The sequence below is a fragment of the Asterias amurensis genome, chromosome 9 (assembly GCF_032118995.1).
Source record: "Asterias amurensis chromosome 9, ASM3211899v1".
Classification (NCBI taxonomy): Eukaryota; Metazoa; Echinodermata; class Asteroidea; order Forcipulatida; family Asteriidae; genus Asterias; species Asterias amurensis.
This window is the reverse complement of record NC_092656.1, coordinates 20242192-20267733: the sequence shown is the minus strand read 5'-3', so window position 1 is coordinate 20267733 and position 25542 is coordinate 20242192. Positions and strand designations below refer to the sequence as shown.

Below are 25542 nucleotides of genomic sequence, written 5' to 3'. Positions count from 1 at the left end.
ATCGTTTCTTCGTCTTTTCTGTAAGATACACGCACACCTGTCCCATAATTAGACGTTGTAACTGGGTTATCAGAACAACTTAGAGTGTGGTTACAATGAAGAAGTATTTCATACACACCTACATCAACACCACTGCAAACGCGCTGGATCTAGTTCAGCAGTTACATTACACAGAAATTAATTACACACTCTCCGTTTGACCTGTGAAAAAATTTCTTTTGTTTGAGGAGACTCATTGTAGAACTTAATCAAACCAACTAATTAAACAGTCTGCCTAGTCACTCACCACCATCAGGAGTCGTTAAATCATAGTTTTTAATTAGCCGATATCAATTACTGATGCTACATAAACTGATAACGAGCTCATCTCAGTATTATAGAAAAACTTGCGGAGCCCTTTGGAAAATCTCTTAAGATTGCTTGGGCGGGTGTCCGGTTAAAAGGTTTTCGTATTTAAACTAGAAGTATTTAGTTGTGGTTTTGAGAAACAGTAGTGATTGCGCGGAGCTCTGAGGAAAATCTTTAAGGTTGCTTGGGTGGCTGTCTAGTTCAATGGTTTGCATGTGAAGCTTTTAGTTGTGGTTTTGAGAAACAGTAGCTATTGCGCAGTTGATAGTATTTTGTTTATGGGGAGTTCACATTGCATTATGAATTTAAAACGAAAGGGCACTGTACTGTTGACAAGGGTCATCGCACATGAGTGGATTTATGAATTCAGATCCTTAAAAGTGGAAGGGTCTTGTAGCTTTGACAGCCTACATTGCCTTTAAAGGTGACAGAAGTGTGTAATATTAATTAAGTTTACGATAATCAAAAAGAAATGATTGCATTTGTGACTGAAATATTTTGATCGATACTACGTTAGCACACACTTTTGATTATATTATACAAATATTGGGTGCTTAGAGTGCATTGTTCTAGTGATATAATCACATCGTGAAATCTGGACTATTCCATTTTATGAGGTGAATGGAAAGTTTTTGAGCCAGATTTTATGAGTGGTTATAATATTACAGTGCGTGACAATGTATGAATGAAATGTATTCAATTATTTGTTTTATATGACTCATACAGTACATAGATCCTTGCCAGGTTCCAGAATTGATTAAAGCTGTGGGGCTTTCAAATGTTAGGATGTTTGGCCGTAAAGCACGCTGAATTGAAACATGGTCCTCAGAATGTTGGGTTTTTTTTCCGGGTGTTTTTCTTACCAAGCCTGTACTGTGCAGTACATGCAATGGTTTTATCTCGACGATTTTTGTGAATTTATTCAGAGTCTTTCCCAAAGGCTAAATTGTACTTTAAAGTCATATAGCTCATGGTGTTATTATGTAAGAGTCATGGTGCAGATGAAATTTAAGCCATCACATTATATCATCATGTATGTGTACATAGATTCTGATAATGATGTGCCATCTCTACATTTAATGTACGAATGGCACCTGTTTAAACAACTATATACAATTACATGTAGACTAAAAAGTTTAAAACATTGAAACTTACGACAATCGACAAATCTGTTGTGTGCAGTTGCCCTCCTTCGCTACAATTTTATCTATAATTTGTCCTCTATCGATGTAATGTAAACACAGCTAACATGTATCATATCTACATGTGTAATAAGTATGGATTTGTGAAGGAGTTGCAAATAGTTCGCTAAAGAGGGTATTTTAATCAAAGAAACGTGTTATAATCACATGGTTAAGTTATGTTCTGACAGATGTTAATTTCACTTTGGGGATAAATAATAATTTGGTGTGAATGTAAAACCCAAATTATGATAGTTATCCCCCATGCAAAACTACCAGCATTCCCCCATTTAAACGATTGCAGTGCTCACTGCTAACACATGGTATTCTAGTTGCCTTTATAACACCCCTTGCAAGTATTGTGCCTGCTCATTGGTTTAGAGCGCGTCACATGACATGTCTTAGTTTTGCTAGACGACGGCCGTGTGATAGAGCGTCGGTTTGCCATGCGCTAGTCCGAAGACTAGCACATGGCGCCGTGCGCTAGTCCGACAGACTAGCACACGGCGTGCAGTACCCAGACGTCAGTTGCGTGTACGAGGATGATAAATTAATAGTCTGTAACCATTTCGGATTGTCCGACACTACATGCAACACAGTAGGTAAAAGTGTTTGCAATCTGTGTTCGCGTCGTCCGTGGATTGTAGCATTCAGGTCTGTAACTTAATAATAATAATACAGGTTTTAGAAATGTTTGGGGTGTTATAAAACAAATATTGACTGCTTTTACTCGTGCAATGGTTAAAAACTATGACTCCCTCGGTGATCCCCGGAGCGTTCTATTTTCCCTCGGCTTCGCCTCGGGAAAATAGAACGCTCCGTGGATCACCTCGGGAGTCATAGTTTTAACCATAGCACTCGAAGCAGTCAATATTTGTATACTAGCCACTGGGCTAGCTCGTTGGTCTAGTGGTACATGTAAGACATCCGCTCTAGTAATGTAAAGGGCGTGGGTTTGAATCCCACCCAAGTGATTTGTCTGTGTAATGCAGATGTGTGCCGATTGGAAATCATATGTCATACTTAAACGATAATTTAAGACTGAATACATACAACATACTACAGTAGACATATTCAGAATATTATATATGCCCTTGTGAAATGCACACAGCGGACATAACATTTTTTAAATTAATGATACACGATACAGTGTAAATACATACATTTAGTGTAAATATTGTCTCAACAAGTTTTTAAAAGAGTTTCAGAAATTGCTTTTGATGTTGCCAGACAGTATCTAGCATACCCATCAGGCTCTGCTACATGTCATTCAGAGATTTGTAAATTAAAAAAAGAAACCCTGGTTTTATTTGTGGCGCCTTTATCAATTGCCATTTGATATTTGGGTTACTCCATGTACTCAGTTGGTTTTTTTTTCTTCTTTCTTCTTCTTCTTTCTTTTTCCCAAGTCATTCACTAAACATCATTTAATTTAAAGTCTGTTAAACACTTAAAATCATACGAGGGAAAAAAATTTCTCCGCGCGAAAATAGAGCCAGAATCGTTCCAAGATTCAGTGTCTTACATCATGAATAGATCCCATCCAGTGAAGGTGTTTATGAAACCGGCCGAGTGAATGAAGATTCATGAATCCGCCATTGTCCCTTATTATTTTGCCTTGGTTGCAATTCCTTGCCGTCCCCAATGTCCCTCATCGCCATCGCGTATCTCGTTACGAACGAAGGAGTGATATTGTTGTCTAGAGTTTCAACTCTCTCTCGCCCTGTTCTCCGCACAAACAAAAAGTCGAGGCTGTGTAACTGAAGCCTATGGTTCTCTTGGTAAAGCACCATACAAAACCTGGGCCCTGCGCAAGGTTTTTTTTTTTTTAAGGGATGGATTAATTTCACTTTGCTTTCGCCCTCCTGTGGGACGCAGATAATCAGTTTCCATGGCGACGGGTTGTGTATTGTGAATGAATAATTGGCAGTATTTGCTCGGTGCAATTTTTTTTTTTTTTTTTTTCGCAATGTCCCTCATGTGCGCTATGTTTTCACGTCACGTTGATTGAATGCGACTCAGTCTGTTTGATGTCGGTAATCAATTTTGATCATGAATTTTGATCATGTTTCATGATCCATTTTGATGTTTTTTTTTTCTTTAACTTCTTCTAATGTGCTAACAGAAGAATTTGTCTGGTGTTTGTGACAACTAAATTCTATTTAGCCCTTGAGAATTTAAGTCCCTCGATCAGAAAAACAAAAGTTTGATGGGTGTTACATGTTTCTTTTTACCTAAAAGCCCTATTGTGCAATTTCAGTTTATCCTTTGATTTTTGTGCATGTGATCTGAAATAATTAAAAATATTGCTAAAAAAACATTGCATTTTAGGAAACAGTTCCTGCACATCAACCCTCAGTCAGCCCACAATACGCACTTATTGACCCACAATTCGCATTTGTATCGGCACACAAATTTCTTCTACATTCTTATCCTACCTGTGTACCATTTACATTGTACACAAAACATTTGCTATCCACATACATCGTTTAAATATACAATTGCTCTTACATTACAACACTGAACATTGCTCAAAACCAAACCTTCTCTCCTTACAGAAATAGCAGTCAATAGATTCATAGATTCCGGAATAAACTAGACTTGTCCTCCCTTTATGGTTCAACTAATTTCAGAGCAAGTGGTTTAACAATCCACCATCGCAGTACTAGCCGCAATCCTGTCAGCGTGAAGTCAACTAATTATGCAGGGATGACGGTGATCATGTGTGACAACATTCAGTACATACACATGTATACGGATCCTCCTCCTGTATGAAGGCAGTGGGGATCTCTCCCTGGTTATTAGTCAGTGGTTCAATGTGTTTGGAATATACTCTCTTAAAGGGAGGGTATGTGTTAGTGCTGGGCGAAGAGTGAAATTTTGTTATTCGGATACCGCTGGCCAACTATCCAAAATTAACCGGATATTCGAATAGTTTTTTTGCCGCTAGAGGGCGCTGTTCGTTTGTGAAAGAGATCTTATGGGCGGATTGATATTAGTTTTAGACAGTGTCACTCGGTTCATTCATAAATATGACCGGATCTAATTTAAAGATGGCGATTTGCTTTTTCTTTTGATCGTGATTGACTCTACGTGAAGGAAAACTTTTGTAATCTTTGAACAAATTATGTCAGAAATGTCATTGTTTTAACTCTTCACGGAGGTGAGCATATTTAATAATTAATATATGCTGTTTTATGCTGTCTTAATAGAAGTTTCATAAGGATTCAGACAAAACATTCATATCAGTTGTCGCCCGACGTCCGCGGATATTCGGATATTAAAGAATATCCGGTTACTCGGTTGTAATTACAGAATTATGCGGTTTGTAAATAGGTATTCGCGCCCTATGCGGATATCCGGTTAAGAAAAAAAAGGCATTCGCGGTTACGGATAGGAAAACCTATTCGCCATTAACCGGATATTCGAATAATTCACCCAGGCCTAGTATGTGTTGGGTGACCACTCTGAAAATTAATGGTTAAATTTTTGGTTTGAAGCCCACAGCACATTTGATATTATGAAGTATTTGGAGAAACATTTCACTTCAAAGTACTGCGATTATGTGGAAAGATAAACAGTTTTTATGCCCTAACTTTTGAATCTGAGAAGCGCCTCAGTGTAACACTTGTTATGGGATTAAAACAGCTTTACATGTACTTAGCAACCCAAATCATTTTTTTATTGTTTTTATTTAGTTTTCTTGAATATGACTTCATTTTTTAGAGGGCAATATTTCACGGGGAAAAAAAATGTTCTTACTGTTTTATCTTTCATTTACATGTAAATGTATTGTAAGTGAACAATTTGGACACCTTTTTTTTTAAATTTCAAGCAAATTTTTGTCACGTTTTTACCAAGTACTGGCATAACCTTGACTCCTCCTGATATTATTATTCATAGGATTCAGCAAAGCAGTCTCAATGTTAATTGGATGTAGAGTATCACTCACTTGTGTACACACATTGATAAAAAACAGGGTGGTTGTTTGCAGCTGTTTTCTTTCAGTGGTCGACATTGACTTAAAGAGGAGCTTCAAGGTCGAATTCAGTTTTGTCATCCACTCATTTTCCAACAGACAAAGTTCTTATGAAAATGGGGGGGGGGGGGGGTATTTGTCCTAAACTCCAAGTTTAAACAATGTAAAAGGTCTTTTTGTATACCCTTTTCGAGCTTCATTTGAAACTCAATGCATTGGAGATCAACAGCGAATGGGTGTGCGAACAGGAATTTTTGCGTTAGTCAAAAGGTTAAATTCAATGCTGTTTTGATTAAATATCATCAATATTTAGGAATATATGAAATAATTTTACATACAAAAATGCTGAGATCCCTATATTTGGAATGTGACATTATTGGATTGTTTTTGAACTGGAAAAGAAATTTGCATAGGTAGGGTAGAGCCTTTAAACACTATGTTGATGCCGCGAACAAAATATACATTAATACCTCACCATGCAATACCTAATATCCGTAATGATAGAAGTCTAAAAAACTGCAAGGTAAAACTTGAGCACAGGAGCCACAATATCTTGAGCCTAGCTTAGTCCTTAAATGCCCACATCTTACACTTGACAATGGTAAGACGTCTTCCAATGAGCCATGACCCGTCAGTTTCTAAGATGTTACTGTATGATTAAAAAAGGCATGTTAAAAAAACGGTTGGGATCCCTTTCCAAAGATAAAACACACACAAATTTGTACATCACACAAAACTGTGTCACATTACCATCTGTATTACATTCAGGTAGTATTTTTGACAGTATTGATGTTTTGTTTAATGTTGCGCTGCACCTTTATTGAACAATTAATTGATTAGAGTGGGCGGTATGCAGACACAAAGTGAACGCTCTGGTCTGGCATTCAATGCACTTGAACAACAATATTTTGATTGATGTTTCAAGCATACAGTAATGACTATAGATTGCTTTTTGCGCATGTACAGGCAAATACGCATGTACCGTGTACTGTGCTTGCACACGTACAAGTACCATGTCATGTGTGCACGCATACATACATAGTACATGGTTACACGCATTGTACATGTGTGCCATACCTACATATTAAGCATGCATACATGAAACCTTGGTAACACACGTACACATGTACCATGGTTACACGCGTATGTATACCATGGTGACATGCTTAAATGTGAACCATAGTAGAATAAGCTAGTTTTGTCGTGTTTTGATCCAACAACTTAAAAATCGCCCTTTATAAAATTCTTTTCTCTATAGTCTTGAATGTGAAATTCTAATTATCTCCCCAATTGTAGAACAAAATTTCCCTGATTGCAAGATGCAAATGTGTGCAGCTCCTGCAACATGTGCGCTTGTAAACTGTCAAAAATGTGTTAAGATTTTGATAAAAGTTTTTGAATCCATTTTCCTGGATTGGGTAGACTAAATCTTTTGGTTTGTGAGTTGTTAACATTTTCTCCAGAGTCATATAGTGGCAGACGTACATTACTTCCTTTGTACTCTTACAGGAAAAAGTTTTTTTTTAGGGAGAGAGAAAAAAAGATTGACAAATATTATGGGTTTTGTTATGTATTGATATGACTTCCATGGGGGTAAACGATGCTGATTCAGATAAAACCAGGCATGTAACTTATCCTGTGTTCCGCTGATTTCTGTTTTGTTTTATTCTCAGTTTTACCATTCAAAATGGAAAAGTACTATACAAAATCATTCAAATTTTGTAATTTCCTCTTTTTTGGGTTTAGTTATAGTTGCATGCCTGTAAAATGGAGTGCAATTTCAATGCAATCACACCCTTAAGGAGAATTGAAGGCACACAGGATCTTAAGAATAAAGTATTGACTCGTACTTTGACGTGTGTTTGAAGAAAGCAAAGGCAAACCTTGGAGCTCTAGACGTACTTTCATTTCCTGGAAACTTCAGAGCTCCTTTTCAAGTACTTGAAATCTTATGTGACAGCCGTCACATGCATCACGCTGGGACAATACAGTGGCTAATGCGTGCACCTCACTGTTCAAGAGTTTTCTCTTTTTTAATACAGCATGCTTGGTATCAACTTTATTTAATTTATTTTATTTTATTTTAAATCTTTGGACACTAAAATGAAGTACAACAATGTAAAAACTGACATCAGAGAGATGTGTCTTCCACAAAGCCCAAGTCAAAAAAAAAAAATTAATGTATTTAAATAATAATACAAAAAACATGTAAATATAAGTGTTTTGGGAACATTATTACCAAAACAAACACGCATACAAGACAAACAGACAACAACATAACAATATTATACAAATATTAAAACAACAACTAAATAAAAAACTCAACATACACAGCAAACAAACCCATATTAAACAAACAAGCCAACACAAAACATACATACAGAAGACAGAAAGACAGGCAAGGACACAAAAGATAGACAGACAGACAAACAAACAAAAACCCAACCAGCAGGAATATCCCCACAATACACCAACATGACCAATGAACTTGTGTCTTATTTGCTGGTAATTTTATCCCTAAAGCAATTACACAAGCCTGAATGTCAAGCTTGTTGTCAAATAATGCTTGCTTTGAGAATCAGTAGACAGCGCTTTGTAACGGTTAACAGCACTAGCTCTGGTATATTTGAGCAGCAGAGTGTGGGTTCGAGTCCTGGTTGTGGCACTTTTGTCCTTGGAGCAAGATATAGACGATCTGACCTATGTTTACATTCAAACCGCCCTCTGTTGACAAAACACTCTATACGTCATGTTTCGCCGGGCACTGAGTTGCGCAGTCACAGTAAGATTGCGTACACTTTCTAGCTAGCTGCCAAAACACAAAGGTTTTGCCCGGCGGTATGCGCGCGAATCATGTTATGGTTTTCGTGTGACGTCACATCGTCTATTTTACCATGGATGTACATGTATGTATGTCCTTCGGATAGGACAATAATGAGCTGATTTGTATCCTTGGGTTTATTAACATTACAAGAAAATATTTTATCTAATAATAGAAAATTCATTATGACGTAAATTTATGAAAACTTTCCTGATTATTGAAACCTTTTTACTATTATGTTGAGTATAATTCTTAAATTGCCCGCTTGTTGCATAAGATCTTCCTAACTGCAAGATGCAAATGTTAGCAGCTCTACCACCTTAGTTACATAGATTGATAAGAAAAGAAATAAGATGGTCACAGTAGTAAATTCTCCAGATGCATGTAAGTCACCACCCTCAATTCCAAGTTTACTTCATTACCACAAACAAGTTAGGATCCCCCCCCCCCCTGCTTGCATCTATCACCCTCTCTTCATTCAAGGAAAAGGAGACACAAATGGCAATAAACCGATCTGCCCTTTAAAAGTCGACCGTATTTACGGATACATCTCGTCAATAATTTAGCCTAATGTACCATTGCTCCTGTGTCAATCAGCAGGCAGAGAACAATGTTTAAAGGAACATTACAGAATATGTACAAAAAAAATTGTGAGGTTCACAGATTTACATCAAACTTACACTGTCTGATGATGATGATAGTAGAAATCATCCCTTGAAATATTTTGGTATGAAATGTCATATTTACTGAGAAAAAAATAATTTAATTTCACATTTGGCGTTTATTGCTCAGTGAGCATTTTTTTATTATTTTTTTTTATTGCATCGACTTCACTCAATACTTTCTCGTGACCCAGATGGCCAATCGATCTCAAACTTCTACAGGTTTGTCAGTTTATGTATGTGGTGGATTACATAAAGAACTTACACTGTTGGCAACTGTTTTGTTAACAAAACTAATTCAGTAATGTTCCTTTAAGACGTTGGAAACACTCTCAACACCTTTTTCTATCCCTCGTTCTTTCTAAAGAACCACCCACACATCTCCAAAAGAAGAGTTTATTCAATAGCAATAATACTTTGATTTGTTAACGATGCGGCGACCATCTCTAAAGCAGTGGAACATGATAGCAAACAAAACTGTATCACCTGAAATCTTGTTGTTCAACTGGTAACTATGCACAGCCACAATCATAGGTACACTCGTAAACTTTTTGTTACAAAGACAAGCCTTTTTGAGATATGTTACACAATGCTACAACACTGTAAAGTTGTGGTAAATTTGTGCGTATTGACCATAGAAATAGAACGTATGTTATTCAGTGAAGTGCGCATTTTAGGTGACGCAGCGTTTACACGTAAACCTAATGACCACCGACATGGTGAGCGTGGCATCAGTCGCGGCGTGTGATGCGCGCGTATAATGTCCGCCATACCTCAAAAAGGCTTATTGACAGGCCTGTTCGTTTCGTTTTTGAAAGGGCAAGGCCACCAAGACATTTTCTCCTTTGTAAAGGGCACCCTATGAGGATTTCAAGGGGACCAAGGCAATGACCAAGGCAATCACAATTGTCCCTGTGAAGTACCATGCCTGCATTAAGTGAACAACAGATAAACACTGATTAAAGCAATGAAACCAAATTTTGTTGATTTTGTTTAAAACAAGACAACTAATTATGAGAGGTATTTTATTAAATTAAAAGTTTGCAGAAAATGTTGAATTTTGTTAAAACATCTGTTTTTACGATTTAGTGTTTTACTAACATTCGGCCGACCATGCCAACCAAGGCGGTTTGTTTATCAACAAAAGAAAGGTCTATATATACCATCACAATAAGCCTTTTTGAGATATGGCGGACACAATGCTACAACACTATAAGGTTGGGGAAAATTTGTGTGTATGCACCCAAATCGAACAGTACACTCGTATCACGTCTGCCATCTCAAAAAGGCGTATTACCCCCCCCCCCCCCCCTATGTGTTGATGTACCAGCAGTGAGTGGGACCCCGGCAAGCCTGTGTATGAAAGTCATGTTTCCATAAAAGGAAGGTTTCTGGGTTGTTGTTTTTTTGGTCTCTTTCTGTTTTGCCCCATATTTTTACTGTGTGCTCCATTTGAAGCCATTGGACACTTTCGGAAACAGTATTGTCCAAAGCCCACACTTTGTGTATCACAACTTATAAATAAAACTAACCTGTGAAAATTTAGGCTCAATCGGTCATCGTAGTCGGGAGAAAATAACAGGAAAATCCACCCTGTTTCCGCACGCTTCGCCGTGTCATGTTAGTGTTTAAAATAAATCAGTCATTCTCGATATCGAGAATTGATATTGTTTTAATGTTTTCTTAAAAAAGTAAATCATTTCATGGCATAATATTTCAAGAGTCGTCTTTCACCATTACCTTCTGTAAACCCTGTAAGTTATTTGTAAATCTGTGAACTTAAAAAAAAAATTCTGTACCGAAAGTGTCCAATGGCTTTAAAAAAATATTTAATCTTCTAAGTGGATTGTGATTTTATGCAGAAAACACCACACAGATAACGACTGTCAGGAAATGCATTCTGATTGGTTGAGGACTGGTCACAGAAACTGGTTAGAAACCAGTTAGGACCAGTGAACTCTTGTTCACTCTTTTTTTAGCCTCTGAAACAGAAACTAGATTCTGAACAGGGATATTTTTAAGAGTGGTTTACAAAATTGTAGCGCTTTGATCTTTTACACATGATAAAGACATTAGGGTCATGGCCGGGGGACTTGCCAGTACTTGGAAGTTGGCATTTCATTAAGTGTTCACTTCGCAAGTTTTTTACCCGATTATGAACCCAAAACTACCTGTGGAACGTTTAATCCGGTATTTCCTTGGATAATACTTAAGAGAGAAAAAAATAGTTCTTTGATTTCTTTGATCGACTGTATCTGGGCTAGACAACAAAAGCAACATTGGGAACAGTTTGACCTTGGGGACACACTGTGATAATGTTTTTGAGGCATAAGAACAAAAAGGAGCCCAGCACAGCAAAACTATGCTTACCAGAATAAAGGTAACCAGCCAAAATACTATGTCACATGCACAATATTTGACTTGTTCCTGCTAACATCTACTGAGAAAAAAAAAATTGTAAGCAAAATTTCATAGCAGAAAATTCTGCTTAAACCATTTCTGCTTAGCAAAATTTAGCAGGATACCAGCCACAGATAATACATGTGAGGTGTTTTTTTCTTGTTGCTGGAAACCTTTTTCTGGTAAGCATAATTTTGTTGTGCTTAGTTACTTTTGGGGCTTCAAAAGCACCAGCTTAATGAAGTTTGGCCCTTGTGTAAACTAATGCACAGAGTATTAAACTGTCATTGCACTTACTATGTTGTGGGGGAAAAAAATCACATGTTCGACAGTATTTAACTACACAATGTTTCAGAACTGCAGACTGTGGCAAATCCCCATGAGAGACAAAGCGTATTATAGTCTATCTTTAGTTATGTGTTTCTTGGTCCCGGTGGACGATTGATGGATGAAATGTAGACGTCTTTGACACGGTGACACATACAAAAATATTCACCAATCTCTTGGCCAGGATTGATTGTCTACTTTCGAAGGAGACAGTCATTTGTGATGTTGTGTTATTAAACAAGAGGATGATTTGATCAACCTCGCCGATTGTTCCAACACTGCTTTAGAAAAAATCACCTCACAATGAACAAAAAAAGTCACTATGAATGAAATAAGACACGTGTTTTGATGATTAAGTACGCGGACAAATGTCAAGCACTTTCACTGTTGGATAATAGAGATATTAAATGATGCCTTATTTGGATAGTGCAATTTGCATATTCATATTGAGAAATAGGGTATTCATCTTTAAGAAAGGCGAGGCCATTCAATTCTCATTTTGGAAAAGGGCACTTACTTCCAGTGGGAAAACCTGAAAGTCTAGGGGGAAACTTTTAAAGGGGCACCAAGGATAAGACATGGGGCAACTGAGCCAATAGCCTCCATGTCCTCTTTGTAATTTTAGGTCTTTACATTGTAAATCATAGGTCAAAAAGATTGACTTTTGTCACTTCTACATGTATGAAAGTTTCAAGAGGTGCTCGACAAATTTCTTTGCTAAGCAAAAAAAAAATTGAGTGGGGGAACCACTTGCTGTAATGTCAACTTATGGGAATTTTGGCTGTTAAGCAAAATTTATGCTTACAGGCTTTGGGTAATTAGTCCCTGATGTTTGGACCCCAGCAGAGTCTTTCGCTTCTAAGAAAGTTAACAAGACAGCAAAATTAGTAAAATTTATGCGTATAAACTTTAAGAAGAGATGTTCAGCTTGTTGTGGACCATAACACTACATGTACGTGCCACTCATACAGGGGGAAAGGTTCTTGTAGGGCATTGAATGTTGTTTGTACCCTGGCTGTATTCCGTCAAAATCCCCATGATTTCAAACATTCTTATCCGATCCGCTTTACTCACTGTCGAAGACCCTTGTCGAAGACCCCAACGCTAGTGCGTTTAGCTCTCTGTACAGCTTGACTGTGAGCTCTGTAAGTGGTTTTGCAGGTTCTGGCTCAGGGACAGTCAGGGAGTGTACAGCCGTAACATGACAAGAGCTCTCCTCTCAAACTCAAAGTACATGATGCGGTGATTGCCGGACATAAATTAGGGATTCCTGATGGTGGGAAGGGGGTGGGGGAGAGCATCAGGTGAGGTAGTGTTAGGGACAAACTGTCTGTTTTATTAAGAAACTGCAAAATAAATCATGGAGAAATGTGCGTTTTTGTAGACACTTGTAAGGATTTGATGGGTGGGGATTTGAGTATTGAAAACTTTTTCAACAATATAGTGTACTTTATACATGTAGTTTAGGATATGAAGACATTCTTTCCACCTTCTCTTTGCAATGGGTTATTGGCAGTGGAATTACTGCCATGAATTTCAATTGGGGTGGGGGGGGGGGAGTCGGAGAGGTACAAAATGTAGGCTTACGGGGTACAGATTTGGGGAGCAGCTTTATAGTATATACCTTACCCAGAGAAATCATAAATTGCAAGAAACGTGCGACAAATGCTCTACCAATAGATGTAACTGTTGTTTTAGCTGAATTAGTTAACATGGTATTCATGATATTATTAGGTCTGAAAAACATAGAAATTTAAAAATATTATTTTTTCTTTTAATCTCATTAAGGAGAGGAGAGGAGAGGGAGCAATGACTTGATTTAATGTCAAAATGCTGAACATTATTGTTGTATGGTTGTGTAACCTGCACATTTTGTACATTGTATAAAGGAGTTTTTGTTTATGTAAGCCACGTCGGGGGAAAAAAAGCCTAGCAATAAGGAAAACAAAATAACGAAACAAATAGTTTAGTGACATTTAGGTCTACTGAAATGCATTGTACGGCACAGAATTCAGTGACACCAAAGCATACAGTGTTTTGAAATGCCAGAAGGCTTCTCGTGTTTGATAATGCTCTGTGCACACAGGCTCACTGTCAACCGTGCTTTAATCATGGCGATGACATCTTAGGTGCAAACATGGCATAGGAAATGAGTATGGCCAAACTGAGGCTTGGAGGGCATAACAGTCTGGTGCTTTGATTATCTAGAAGTATGAACTGTGATTGTTTAGATAGCGAACTAAAAATTATTATTTTTATTTATTCGGCCAAGTTTTCGACAAATGTTACCGATAACATGCACAAGACACAACAAAATCATACCTAACAAATCTTGTGACGCCTACAACAATAATAAACCAATGCTGAAAAAGGACACTGGATTTGTGACAGCTGAGGAAGTGTCCACATGCTTGGGGGACAGGAAGACCTGGGGAAATCTCAGCCGTAATATCATTGACCGAGGACACCACTCGAAATAGAAGAAATGGAAACAGAAAACTGATAAATCAAAGTCAAAACGTGCAAAAAAGATAAAATTATAACTTCTGGATAAAAACAATGCACATAATCAATGCGTTTAAAGGCACTGGGGTGGATTTCACAAAGGTAGTCCTAACTTAGGACTAGTCCTAGGCAATGCTAAGAGATAGGACTGGTCCTAAGTTAGGACCAGTAACCCATCATAACTTAGGACTGGTCCTATCTCTTAGCATTGCCTAGGACTAGTCCTAAGTTAGGACTACCTTTGTGAAATCCACCCCTGGACACCTTTGGTAATTGTCAAAGACCAGTATTCTCACTTGGTGTATCCCAATATACATAATGCATAAAATAATAATGCATCATGCCTGGAATGACACGAAAACCATGGCCTCTGTTGCTCTTGTCCTAGCCTTGGTGCCCCTTCATAAGTTGCCCTTAGACTTTAAAGACACTGGACACTAATTGGTAATTGTGAAAGACTAGTCTTCACAGTTGGTGAATCTCAACTCAGGCTTAAAATAACAAACCTGTGAAAATTTGACCTCAATCGGTCGTCGAAGTTGCGAAATATTAATAAAAGAAAAAAGCACCCTTGTCGCACCATGGTCACATGAAGTCGTCTGCTTTCAGATGCTTGATTTCGAGACCTCAAATTCTAAATCTGAGGTCTTGAAATCAAATTACTTCTTTCTTGAAAACTGCGTCACTTCAGAGTGAGCTGGTTCTCCACTCCCCATTACTCGTAATCAAGAAAGGTTTTATGATTATAATTATTTTGATTAATTACCATTAGTGTCCACTGCTTTTAAGAGTTTTCCAATGGAAGTGCTCTTTGCAAAATAAAAAAGACCTTGCCCTCTCAAAGATGAAACTCCAGGCCTGAAACATTTACAGACTACATTATGCAAATAATTGCACACAATGACCAAGTTTTCCTTTTCTTGCTACGCATACATAAACTAAAATTAAAAAGAATAAATTGTATTTGTACCATCATTTCTTTTGTGATGCTATGCGTATTCACAAAAATGCATTGTGCTTTCAAAGCGATGGTTGCTGAAAGACTGCATCAATAACTCTCCAACGGATGTAGATCTAAATTATTCTTGCCAAATTGGGAGTCATGATTTCTTAAGCTCCTTTAAGGTATTTTCTGCGAGTAAATAACCTGAACCATTGTATTGTCACAGTCGACCTATTTTCATTAGGGCAAATTCATTGTGATTCATGTCATGCAGTTTATCAGAACCCCTCAATGACTACAATGTAGCATAGCAACGCTGAACAATTGATGGATGAATTTATTTTGGGGATGCTATTTGTAGCCGCCTGTAAATTTTGCTTTGCAGTACATGTACGATGCCCGCAACTTGCACAAAACTAAGTTGACATTAAACTCTATGTTTGTACTGATATTTTCTGATTTGGAATTATAGGATTGTTGCTGATTTTGTTGTATTCGTGTAAACAAAAAATTTTAGTGGATTTTTTCCAAAGGGCGCTTTAACAAAACCACAGGGCACTTCAACAATTGCTGTAGGTACCATAGGTTAATTCAAAGCCTGCACTGTGAGTTAGGTTTTATATAATGAATTAATAACAATGAATTTTGTTTTCTTCGAGTTTTGATTGTTACACTACACATGTATATCTTCCTTAATTCCCATCATACGACACAGCACCATACCAGACCCCTTATCTGTCACCGCCAAGTGATACAAGTTGGAGAAGGTAAGTCAACTTATGCTTTTTCATTTACTTCAGTTTTTCCTAAAAATTTACAATTTTTATGAGTGGTTTAAGTTATTGGTTATTTGTACACTGTAATGTGGTCAATTTTGTAAATTATATTTGTTGAATTTGGTCATGGTGGGGAACTCCCTTTGAAATACTTGTGCTCAGATGAAATTAGAAGAAAAAAAGATTAGTTTTTAACTTGAGACAATAATATGAAAACATTTAAGATTATTTCCACTTTTTTCTTGTGACTCCAAAGACCGATTTGGCTGAAACTCTCACAGGTTTGTTATTTTATGTGTACGTTGGGTCACATCAAGTGTGGAAGGCAGTTGCCAATGTGACACAAGTCCTTCAACATAGCTTTTCTCATGAAGACGATCAGAGCATACGGATCAAAACGTTGAGTTAAAACCAACGGTTCTTTCCAGAACTACCCCAACTCATTTAGAGATTAATTTCTACATGGTGTTACCACAAACCTTACTAGATATGGTTTAGCCGCCAAAGTTTCAAACCCAACAAAGATAGAAAACAATTTTTTCTTCAAATTCAAGGAAAGTGAATCTATTTAAAACAACAAAAATATTATCATTGCACAAGGCGCTTGTCAAAGTACCACTCGACGAATACAAAGTGCATACTTTAACTTTAAAGGTCATCTCGACTGTGATTCTGTCTTCATTTACGGTGAACAATGGACGCTCATTGTTCACCGTGACAATGCTGAACATTAAGAATCCTTTAACTGAATCAGTCAAAGTATTAATACACAACAAGGACTTAGCCAGGTTTACACGCCCCATTAGTTGTACACCTGAGTAATGTTCACAAAGGGTTGTGATAAAATAAGGTCATCTTGATCTATTATGCGCCCAAGAGGAAGGCTGTGCACTGCGATTTTTTTTTTTTTTTTATTTTAATTTTTTTTTTATACAGCGAACAAGGGATGGGTTATGCTCAAATCAGTGTAATTTTGTTTATGTGTGAGAAAATGAAATAATACACAATTTCTGCCTTAAATTTGTAAAGAGCATATTAAACTAAACTTTAAAAGACTGCAAGTTAGAGACTCGATCCAGCTAGAGAGATGTACTACACGTTATACAACAATTTTTCTTGTGTGTCATGTACATTTATGTGCAGCACAGTTGCCGGATGTGGTTGTAAATTGAAGGATTACATTCAAACAGTGTATGCATTTTATGTTTTTCTATGGAGAAGTAAATGTTTAATAATATTCATGATCACACTACAATTCTTGAGACAAATTTTCTTGACATTTTGCATTTGACATGTTCCAGTGTGAAAACATTAACTATAGTATGTTACTACATGTATACCGATCCAACAAGTAAATTGTAGACAAGACAGTACCAGGCCTGAGGGCCAATGAAGGCGTAAGTCTCCATGCCATTTGATAATTGCCTTTGTGCCCTCAAAATGCCCCAGTAGAAATTTACAATTTCCTCATAGGGTGCCCTTAAAGGCAGTGGACACTATTGGTAACGACTCAAAATAATTATCATCATAAAACCTTTCTTGATTACGAGTAATGTGGAGAGGTTGATGGTATAAAACATTGTGAGAAACAGCTCCCTCTGAAGTGACAAAGTTTTCGAGAAAGAAGTAATTTTCCACGAGTTTGATTTCGAGACCTCAAGTTTAGAATTTGAGGTCTCGCAATCAAGCATCAGAAAGCACACAGCTTCGTGTAACAAGGGTGTTTTTTCTTTCATTATTATCTCGCAAATTCGACGACCGATTGAGCTCAAATTTTCACAGGTTTGTTATTTTATGCATATGTTGAGATACACCAAGTAAGAAGACTGGTCTTTGACAATTACCAATAGTGTCCACTGCCTTTAAAGAGAAAATGCGTTGGTGCCCTTGCCCTTTCAAAAACTGTATGAGATGTACTTCGAATTACATGGATCAAGGTCATCCAGTATTTTTGTTTAGCTGAATGATCATTATTGGGTAGTGATGATTCTTCATCAGCCACTGAGCCTTTCTGAAAAGCAATTTGCTATTGCTATGCTAAACATGTACAAGGGAATTACTCACTGGAATTGCCTTGTATACTATGGAAAGCTGCGTACCTAGCCAATTAAGTTTGTATTGCCTTCCCTATCAAAGCTTCAGTCTTGGAAGGGCAAGGTTGGGTTTTCCTTAATGGCACCTCTTCATGCATCAAGGAACAATAAGGCAATGACCATCAATTTCATAGAGATGTTAAAAACAAATTACACTTAGCAGAATAAGGTTACCAGCCAAACTACCATGTCACAAGTACAATCTGTGACTGTGTCTTGCTCGTTTCTGCTTAGCAGAAAGTTTTAAGCAATAAATTCTGCTTATAAAGGCAGCTCTTTACTGGGCCCTGTGGCATAGAGGCAACTTGCTTCATTGACTTGGTATCAGGCCTGAAAAGCAACATTTTGAAGGTGTCCCAATGCCCCTCTGGCTAGAAAGATGAATGGTGTCGTTTAGATGAGTCGACCCATGGAGCTCTATATGAAGTGTGTATCCAGGGGTCAAAAAGTCAAAGGTCACCTACATTTGTATGTGAAGAGCATCCAGCTCGGTGTGCATGGATGAGACATTTCTTTCGTGTAAAGAACTGTGGCTCTGTTACTCTGCTCTAATAATGCTTAGGAGAATACTCTTCCTAAAAGCTCTTTAAAATTGAAATCGAAATCGATATCCCCAGGGGTTATCAACAGGTGGAAATGCCCAGATTTCTTACAAATTGAATCCTCGTTTCAGACATTTTTTTTTGGTTCAGCGATGACTCTCACCCCTAGCCTGGTCCCAATTTTATACTTATAAAAGGAACACGTTGCCTTGGATCGGTCGAGTTGGTCTTTGAAAAGTGTTTGTAACCGTTTGTTATAAAATGCATGGTTAGAAAGATGATTTAAAAGTAAAATACAATGATCCACACAAATTTGCCCCTAAATTGCGTGGTTTTCCTTTTACTTTGCGAACTAACACGGTCGGCAATTTATGGGAGTCAAAAATTGACTTCCATTAACAGCCGACCTTGTTAGTTGACGAGGTAAGAGCAAAACCACGCAATTTCGAGTGATACTTGTGTGGATCATTATATTCTGCTTTTAAAATATCTTTCTAATCATATATGCATTTTATAACGAACGGTTACAAACGCTTTTCAAACATCAACTCGACCGATCCAAGGCAACTTAAAGGTCGACTTTAAGCACAAAAAGAAGCAAAGTTTAACAAAAGCATGCTAATCAGAACAACCTTGCCAGCCAAAACACCATGTCGCGTGTACAATTTTTGAATGGTGTCCTGCCCGTTTCTGCTAAGCAGAAAGATGTCAGGCAATATTTTCTACATTAGCAGCTCTATGAAATTGGACCCTGGTGTTGTAATATTTCCATTCATAAATAAATCTGCATGTAATGCAAAATATTGTTTATCCCAAGGACCTGGCAGGTCCAGCTTGAAAACAGCTCATATCGAGTCACTCTGCGTCGTGTTTATTTTGAGCTCACTCCAAATAACCCATTAATTGGATAATTGTGGGCCATGCGGGACTAATTATAAATGCAGAAACTTAACAAAGATTAGAGGCCAGGTGATCTTGACACTTCATCAGCTTCCTGGAGCCCCAATGTAAACAGCTACTCGCCAAGGAAACGGCGGAGGACATTTGCAGACCCGAACGACATCGTGTGTCATGACAGTCGTTTTTTCCATACAAGCCTAATGCACATGCAGCACAATGCACTGATTTGATGGTCTAACAATATTACTTTTTTGATTTATTATTCATTTACATTTCCTACCCACAAAAAACACCATATTGACCGTGATATTCAAATATTCAGGATTGCATGTGATTGTGAGTAAGGATCTGAAATCGAATACAAGCTTTCAAGAAAGCTGTTCATGATTAACATTTCTGAGGATTTGATTTTTGATCAGTGCGACATTTCTTTTTAGAACTGAGAAGTCTCCCAAATCAAATAAAAATCTACTCAGCAGCAGTAGTGAAGCAAGACAAGTTTTCAAACGAACAATCTACATCATGTGCTTAACAAGTAGATAAAACACAAATGGTATCACCGCAAACCAAACATACATTGATACCTCACCATGCAATGTCGCAAATCTCACATGATTTTACAAGTTGTCCTCCCATATTCCATACAGTTGAAACAAATTATAAAAGAGTAAGGATCTGAATTGTGAGTAAGGATCTGAATTGTGAGTAAGGATCTGAAATCGAATACAAGCTTTCAAGAAACATTTTTTTTTAAACCTGTAGAGAACTACTGCATAGTGTAAAACCCTTGCACAGCCGCGGCTACTTCAATGCAATTTGTTGTTCTTTTAAACAACTACCGAGCTGAGCGTGAAAACCAGCCACTGTTTTGAGCTGCCACTTTCTATCACTATCAGTGAATGATCCAAATAGTAAATTAATCACTGACAGGAGTTGCACTTTCATAATTACGGCTTGCTATTTATTTTAATTTTTTTTTCCCCCCTCTCCCCATTCCCAGCAAGTGCTTGATCATAACATAGACACTCTATGGGTACTCCATACGAAAGATCCGTGGAGAGGATCTAAGAACAGGTCATGCATTATGTATGACTGGAGACAATTTTATCAATCATTATGCTCAGTAGACTGCGGATGCTGTGTTGTATGTCCGAACATTTACTACGTGTACAAATGGCGTACATTGGGAAATACTCTGTGTATCATTGCAGTGGGGATAGTTCAAGGGAAAAATTAATTATGTACACAGTAGGTTAGTTTGCGATATATCGTACCTGAAGCAGACAAATTGTGTTTTAGAAATATTTTTAAAATTTTATTAATCATTATACTCAGTAGACTTCAGATGCTGTGTAGTACATGTACATGTATGGAGGAACATTTAGTTACTGTGTACAAATGGCGTACATGTACATTAAGACTCTGTGTGTTATGCAGTGTGGGATGGCGATCTGCAGTTCAAGGGAAACAATAATTATGTACATTTAGGTTAGTTTCTAACATCGTACGTGAAGCAGACAATTTGCATTTTGTAAATATATTATAAAATTTGATCAATCATTATAATCCGTAGACTACGGATGCTGTGTAGTATGTAGATCACATTTACTACGTTAACAAATGGCGTACATCAGAAATACAGCTCTCTGTGTATCATGCGGTGTGGATAGTTCAAGGGAAAAAATAATTATATACATTTATTTAGGTTAGTTTTTAATAGGCCCTACCGTACGGGAAGCAGACAATTTGCGGTTTAGAAATATTTTTAAAATTTGATCAATCATAATCCGTAGACTACGGATGCTGTGTAGTACATGTATGTAGAAACATTTACTACGTTAAACAAATGGCGTACACCAGAAATACAGCTCGAGTGTATCATGCAGTGTGGATAGTTCAAGGGAAAAATTTATTATGTACACTTAGGTTAGTTTCTAATGCCTTAGGTGAAGCAGACAATTTGCGTTGTAGAAACAAATTTAAATTTGACAAATAAAAATGCTCAGTAGAGTAGGGATGTTGTAGTGTGGAAGATTTACTAAATTACTTTGTGTACAAATGGTGTACAATACTCTCTCTGTGTATGCAGTGTGGGATGGTGATCTGCAGTTAAAGGGAAAAATTAATTAGGTTAGTTTTGCGATATTGCATACATATAGCAGAGAATTTGTTAGTGATGCTTGAAGATGAGCAGAGTATACTATTCGAAATGTTAAGACCAAACCGGCTCTTTTCATAGCCAACACTCCCACAAAAGAGAATTAGTACATGATTGTACCCGCAAGTTTATTATTTATTTATAGTTTATTCTTATCAGAGAATTTGTGTTTTAGAAATACATTGTATATTTCATGTGCATAATGTTCAACTATAAATCATGCAAACCTATTTTTGTCTGGCTTGCTTGAAAGGGTGATGCGTAACCAGCAAAACGAATTTATAATTCGTTTGTGTTGCCTTTGACGTTATCATTATAGATTTTTGTTATTATTATTTTTTTTTTCGCCGAGAAGCTGCTAGCTATTCGTCCGAAAAATAATCCCAGTTCTCATCCAAGTGTCTCCCTCGAGCCAGCCAGCATCGGCAGAGAGAGACAAAATAAAAAGTTCTTTGCCGAAGCAATATTTTGCCAAGATCCGGTCGGTCGACTTTAAAAATGAATGATCCAATTTGATGAGGAAGTCCCTTTGTGGATGTGGCTCCCCTTGCCTTGTATTAGACAGGAACCCGCCGCCTGAATAACGGTGCCCCGAATGCTAACAGCACTGACGGGCCAAGAAAAACGCCAAGGATAATAAAGACGCTGAATAATTTATCACATCCTCACAGTCCAGGGGCCTCGGTGCAAGATTACGGAGAAGAGACATGGGGACAGTTTTTATAATAATGTGAGGCATGGAATATTTTGGGGCGGATATCCGGCAATATTCATAATATCGCGTTCAAGTACAGATTACAGAATAACACAAAAACAAGGTTTTGTTTGCCTGAGTGCATAAATTTTCACAACGGTGAGAAAGATCAGCGTTTTTGATGGCTGTCTTGTTGGCTTAATAGTTGTTGTTTTCTCCCGAGGAGAATTTCAGGAAATTGGAGGGGGTTTAAATGGCATTTCTAGGGTGAAAGAAGATATAGCTGGGGATGTACATCTATAGGGTTTAATTGAGGCTCTGCAGCAATGCTTAGATGTAAACATCAAGCAATTTGTTTTATTTTTGGGTGAGGAGTAGAACTTTTAACCTAGGGCCATTTTTATAGGCCTAGAGCTGCATTCAAAGAGCATTCCGTGTACCAGCCAAAATTATACAGATCCTTGTCATTTGATTGGTTAAACATGTGGCATCCATTATTTTGCCTTGTATTGACTGCCGAGATGCTCCAAAATTATATATTGGCTAGGCTTGTCCAATAGTGATAATTATTGGACGCTTTACAGGTTTTTTTTTTTTTTTTCTCTGTTTGTCCAAGCGAGGCAAAGTTGTGTCACAGCAGACAATGATGACATACATTACATGGAGTCATCCACGTTATTTATAACGTTGTGTGGGGGTGGATGGGTTTCTGCGTCTATTTTGTGTTTATCGAGAACAAAATTAATGTCAAATGACAGAGGCTCTATGTGTGAGATGTATAAAACAACTTATATTCTTATAATATATTTCATTTATGCGTTGTCTCAGAATATAATCATTGAGAGAAATCTTGCTTTTCAATTTTACTCGGCTTCGCCTTGTGAATTGAGTTTAAGTCTGGATTTCACCGGGTGATTATATGCCGCTCAAATTATGTATGTAGTTCACATGCTTGACGCAACGTAGCAAACAACGGCCATTGTAAAAGAAGGTTTGTTATAAATTCATGCAACAAAGCCATAGACTGCTGGGTGAGGAGGCAACTGTGTCATGCATTGTTTTCAGTTTGTGTGTAGTTACTGGACTTCACTATAAGTGATGAATGCAATTTCAGTGTAAATTTTGTCTGTGGGGGTTTCAGTATGGTTCATCATGGATTCTTAGTGTGCATAAGGGCCGAGTTGATTATGCACATGTTACCGTGTAACATACTGTAGATCATATAAATGTCTGTTGGACATGTATGTACATGCATGGAGGTACATGGTAAATGTACACATTATACCTAACTTGAGTCAGTGAATACAAATTTCTCGCTTAGAGATGATTTAAGGATTTTTTCATCACTGGTGGTTTTCAGCTTTCAAAATTTGAATCCATTTCAGACATAAATGTTCATAGCAGTTATTTATTTTTTTTAAACCAAAATAGACACAATTTATTGTTGAATATTATATTTTTATTTTTAAATTGCTCGAGCAAAGTAATTGTCTTTAAAAATGATCACAAATACTAATTATCACAACTACTAATTGCCCACCAACAAAAACAAACAAGTAAATGAAGTAACAAACTACCTATTTGAAAGCATACTTTAAACAATTCATAACACTGCAATGTGCTTCATGTGTATCTATCTCTTTTCACAATCATTAGAAAGACATTCATGAATTTGACATGTACAAATTGACATACAGGACGTTCTAATGAAGCTATTGTATTGTTAGAACAACACCAGGGATCTGACTTAAAAGTACATGCATGCAGCCAATGTAAAATAAACAATTGGGAAAAAAATTGTGTTGAATTTAAAAGCAGTGAATAGTAATGTAGGGGCATCAATATTCAGCCGTAGAATGTTGAATCAGAGCAGAGAGAGAGAGGTCTAGGGTAGAGTGTAGAGGAGAGAGACTGCTGCGGAAGACACACTTAACACTTCCCTCTCATCCTGACTGCCATCCTCAGAGTGTACATTAAAGGGAACTGTAGACATTTGGTAAATCACTCTTAAAGGGAAGGTATAGATTTGGTAAAAGGCTTCAGGCCTGAAGTCTTTTAATATTTGAGTGAGAAATCACCTCTTTCTCAAAAAGTATGTTACATGTACTTCAGAGGTAGCTGCTTCTCACAATGTTGTTATACTTTCAACAGCTCTCCATTGCTTATTTTGAGTAATTACCATTAGTGTCCAGTGTCTTTCTGCCTTTAGAGAAATGTACTATCATCTTATTGTTTCATGAATAGCGGAAGCTGCGTACATGTTACGTATAGGATGTATACAAGAACTCATTGTTTTGAATCTAAGACTATTATCAAGCTGAAAGGTTGGGTTGGAGCGGGGGTGGAGCAGGGTCATTAGTTTACATTCATGTTACCATGGAGTTGATGGGTTTTTATGGATCAGTGGAAGTATGAATACTGTATGCGTTATGTGTTGTGTATTCGATTTATTGCACACCTTGCAGTACATTCCAATTTCATAGTAAGACGGGCTGTATGGCAGTACAAAAACATTGCCGTGGTGAAAAATTGAAGTGTACACACCAAAAGTTAACACACATACGTAGAAGGCCCTTTTATACTAAATGTTACACATTTAATTATAAGCAAATAATTAACAGTGGATGCTAAAATCCACTCAATGTAAGGATTTATGAAATAGAAAAATTAAATGGAAACACTTTTAAATGGTTAGGTCTCCAGGGGTCGATTTCACAAAGAGTTAGGACCCGTCTTATCTCGAGTTAGGACGAGTAACTCAATTAATCAGTCTTCGACCATGTTTCTCCAAAACGTGGGCCCAGAACGTCTGATATTGAAATTGCAGCAATCCATGCAACTTATAATCTGGAGGAATCGCTGCGATGTACATGTACATACAAAGCAGATGGCAATACACCTGCAAGATATCATAGTAGTGGACGATTGAGGTGGACAGGGGCGGGCAGTGGTCAGTGACCTGTATCTTTTATGGACCGGTCACTCCCTGTAAATGTCCAGTCATTGCATTATGTCCACATCTAGTACTGAACGTCGGTTGACTGTTATAAATGAGGTCAAAAGGGACGGGGCTCTTTTGTTTAGGGAAAGAATAAGAATGAGAATTGAACAAATTATTTTTGAATTTGAAATTGAAATACAAATCTAATCATCTTCGATTTGGAATTTTTCTGAGGTTTAGACGGAATGTCTTACTTTGTAGCAGCTGTTTTA

At 37.3% G+C, this 25542-nt stretch overlaps 1 protein-coding gene across 2 annotated transcripts in view; it reads left to right on the top strand.

Moving 5' to 3' along the window:
- The window catches only part of LOC139941463 (CREB-regulated transcription coactivator 1-like), a 56759-nt gene that overhangs the window by 7028 nt on the left and 24189 nt on the right, over positions 1 to 25542 (top strand). For both annotated transcript variants that reach the window (XM_071937978.1, XM_071937977.1), the window contains exon 4: positions 15875 to 15933. In XM_071937978.1, coding sequence (XP_071794079.1) covers positions 15875 to 15933 — 59 coding nt within the window. The remainder of the gene's footprint in view (positions 1 to 15874; positions 15934 to 25542) is intronic.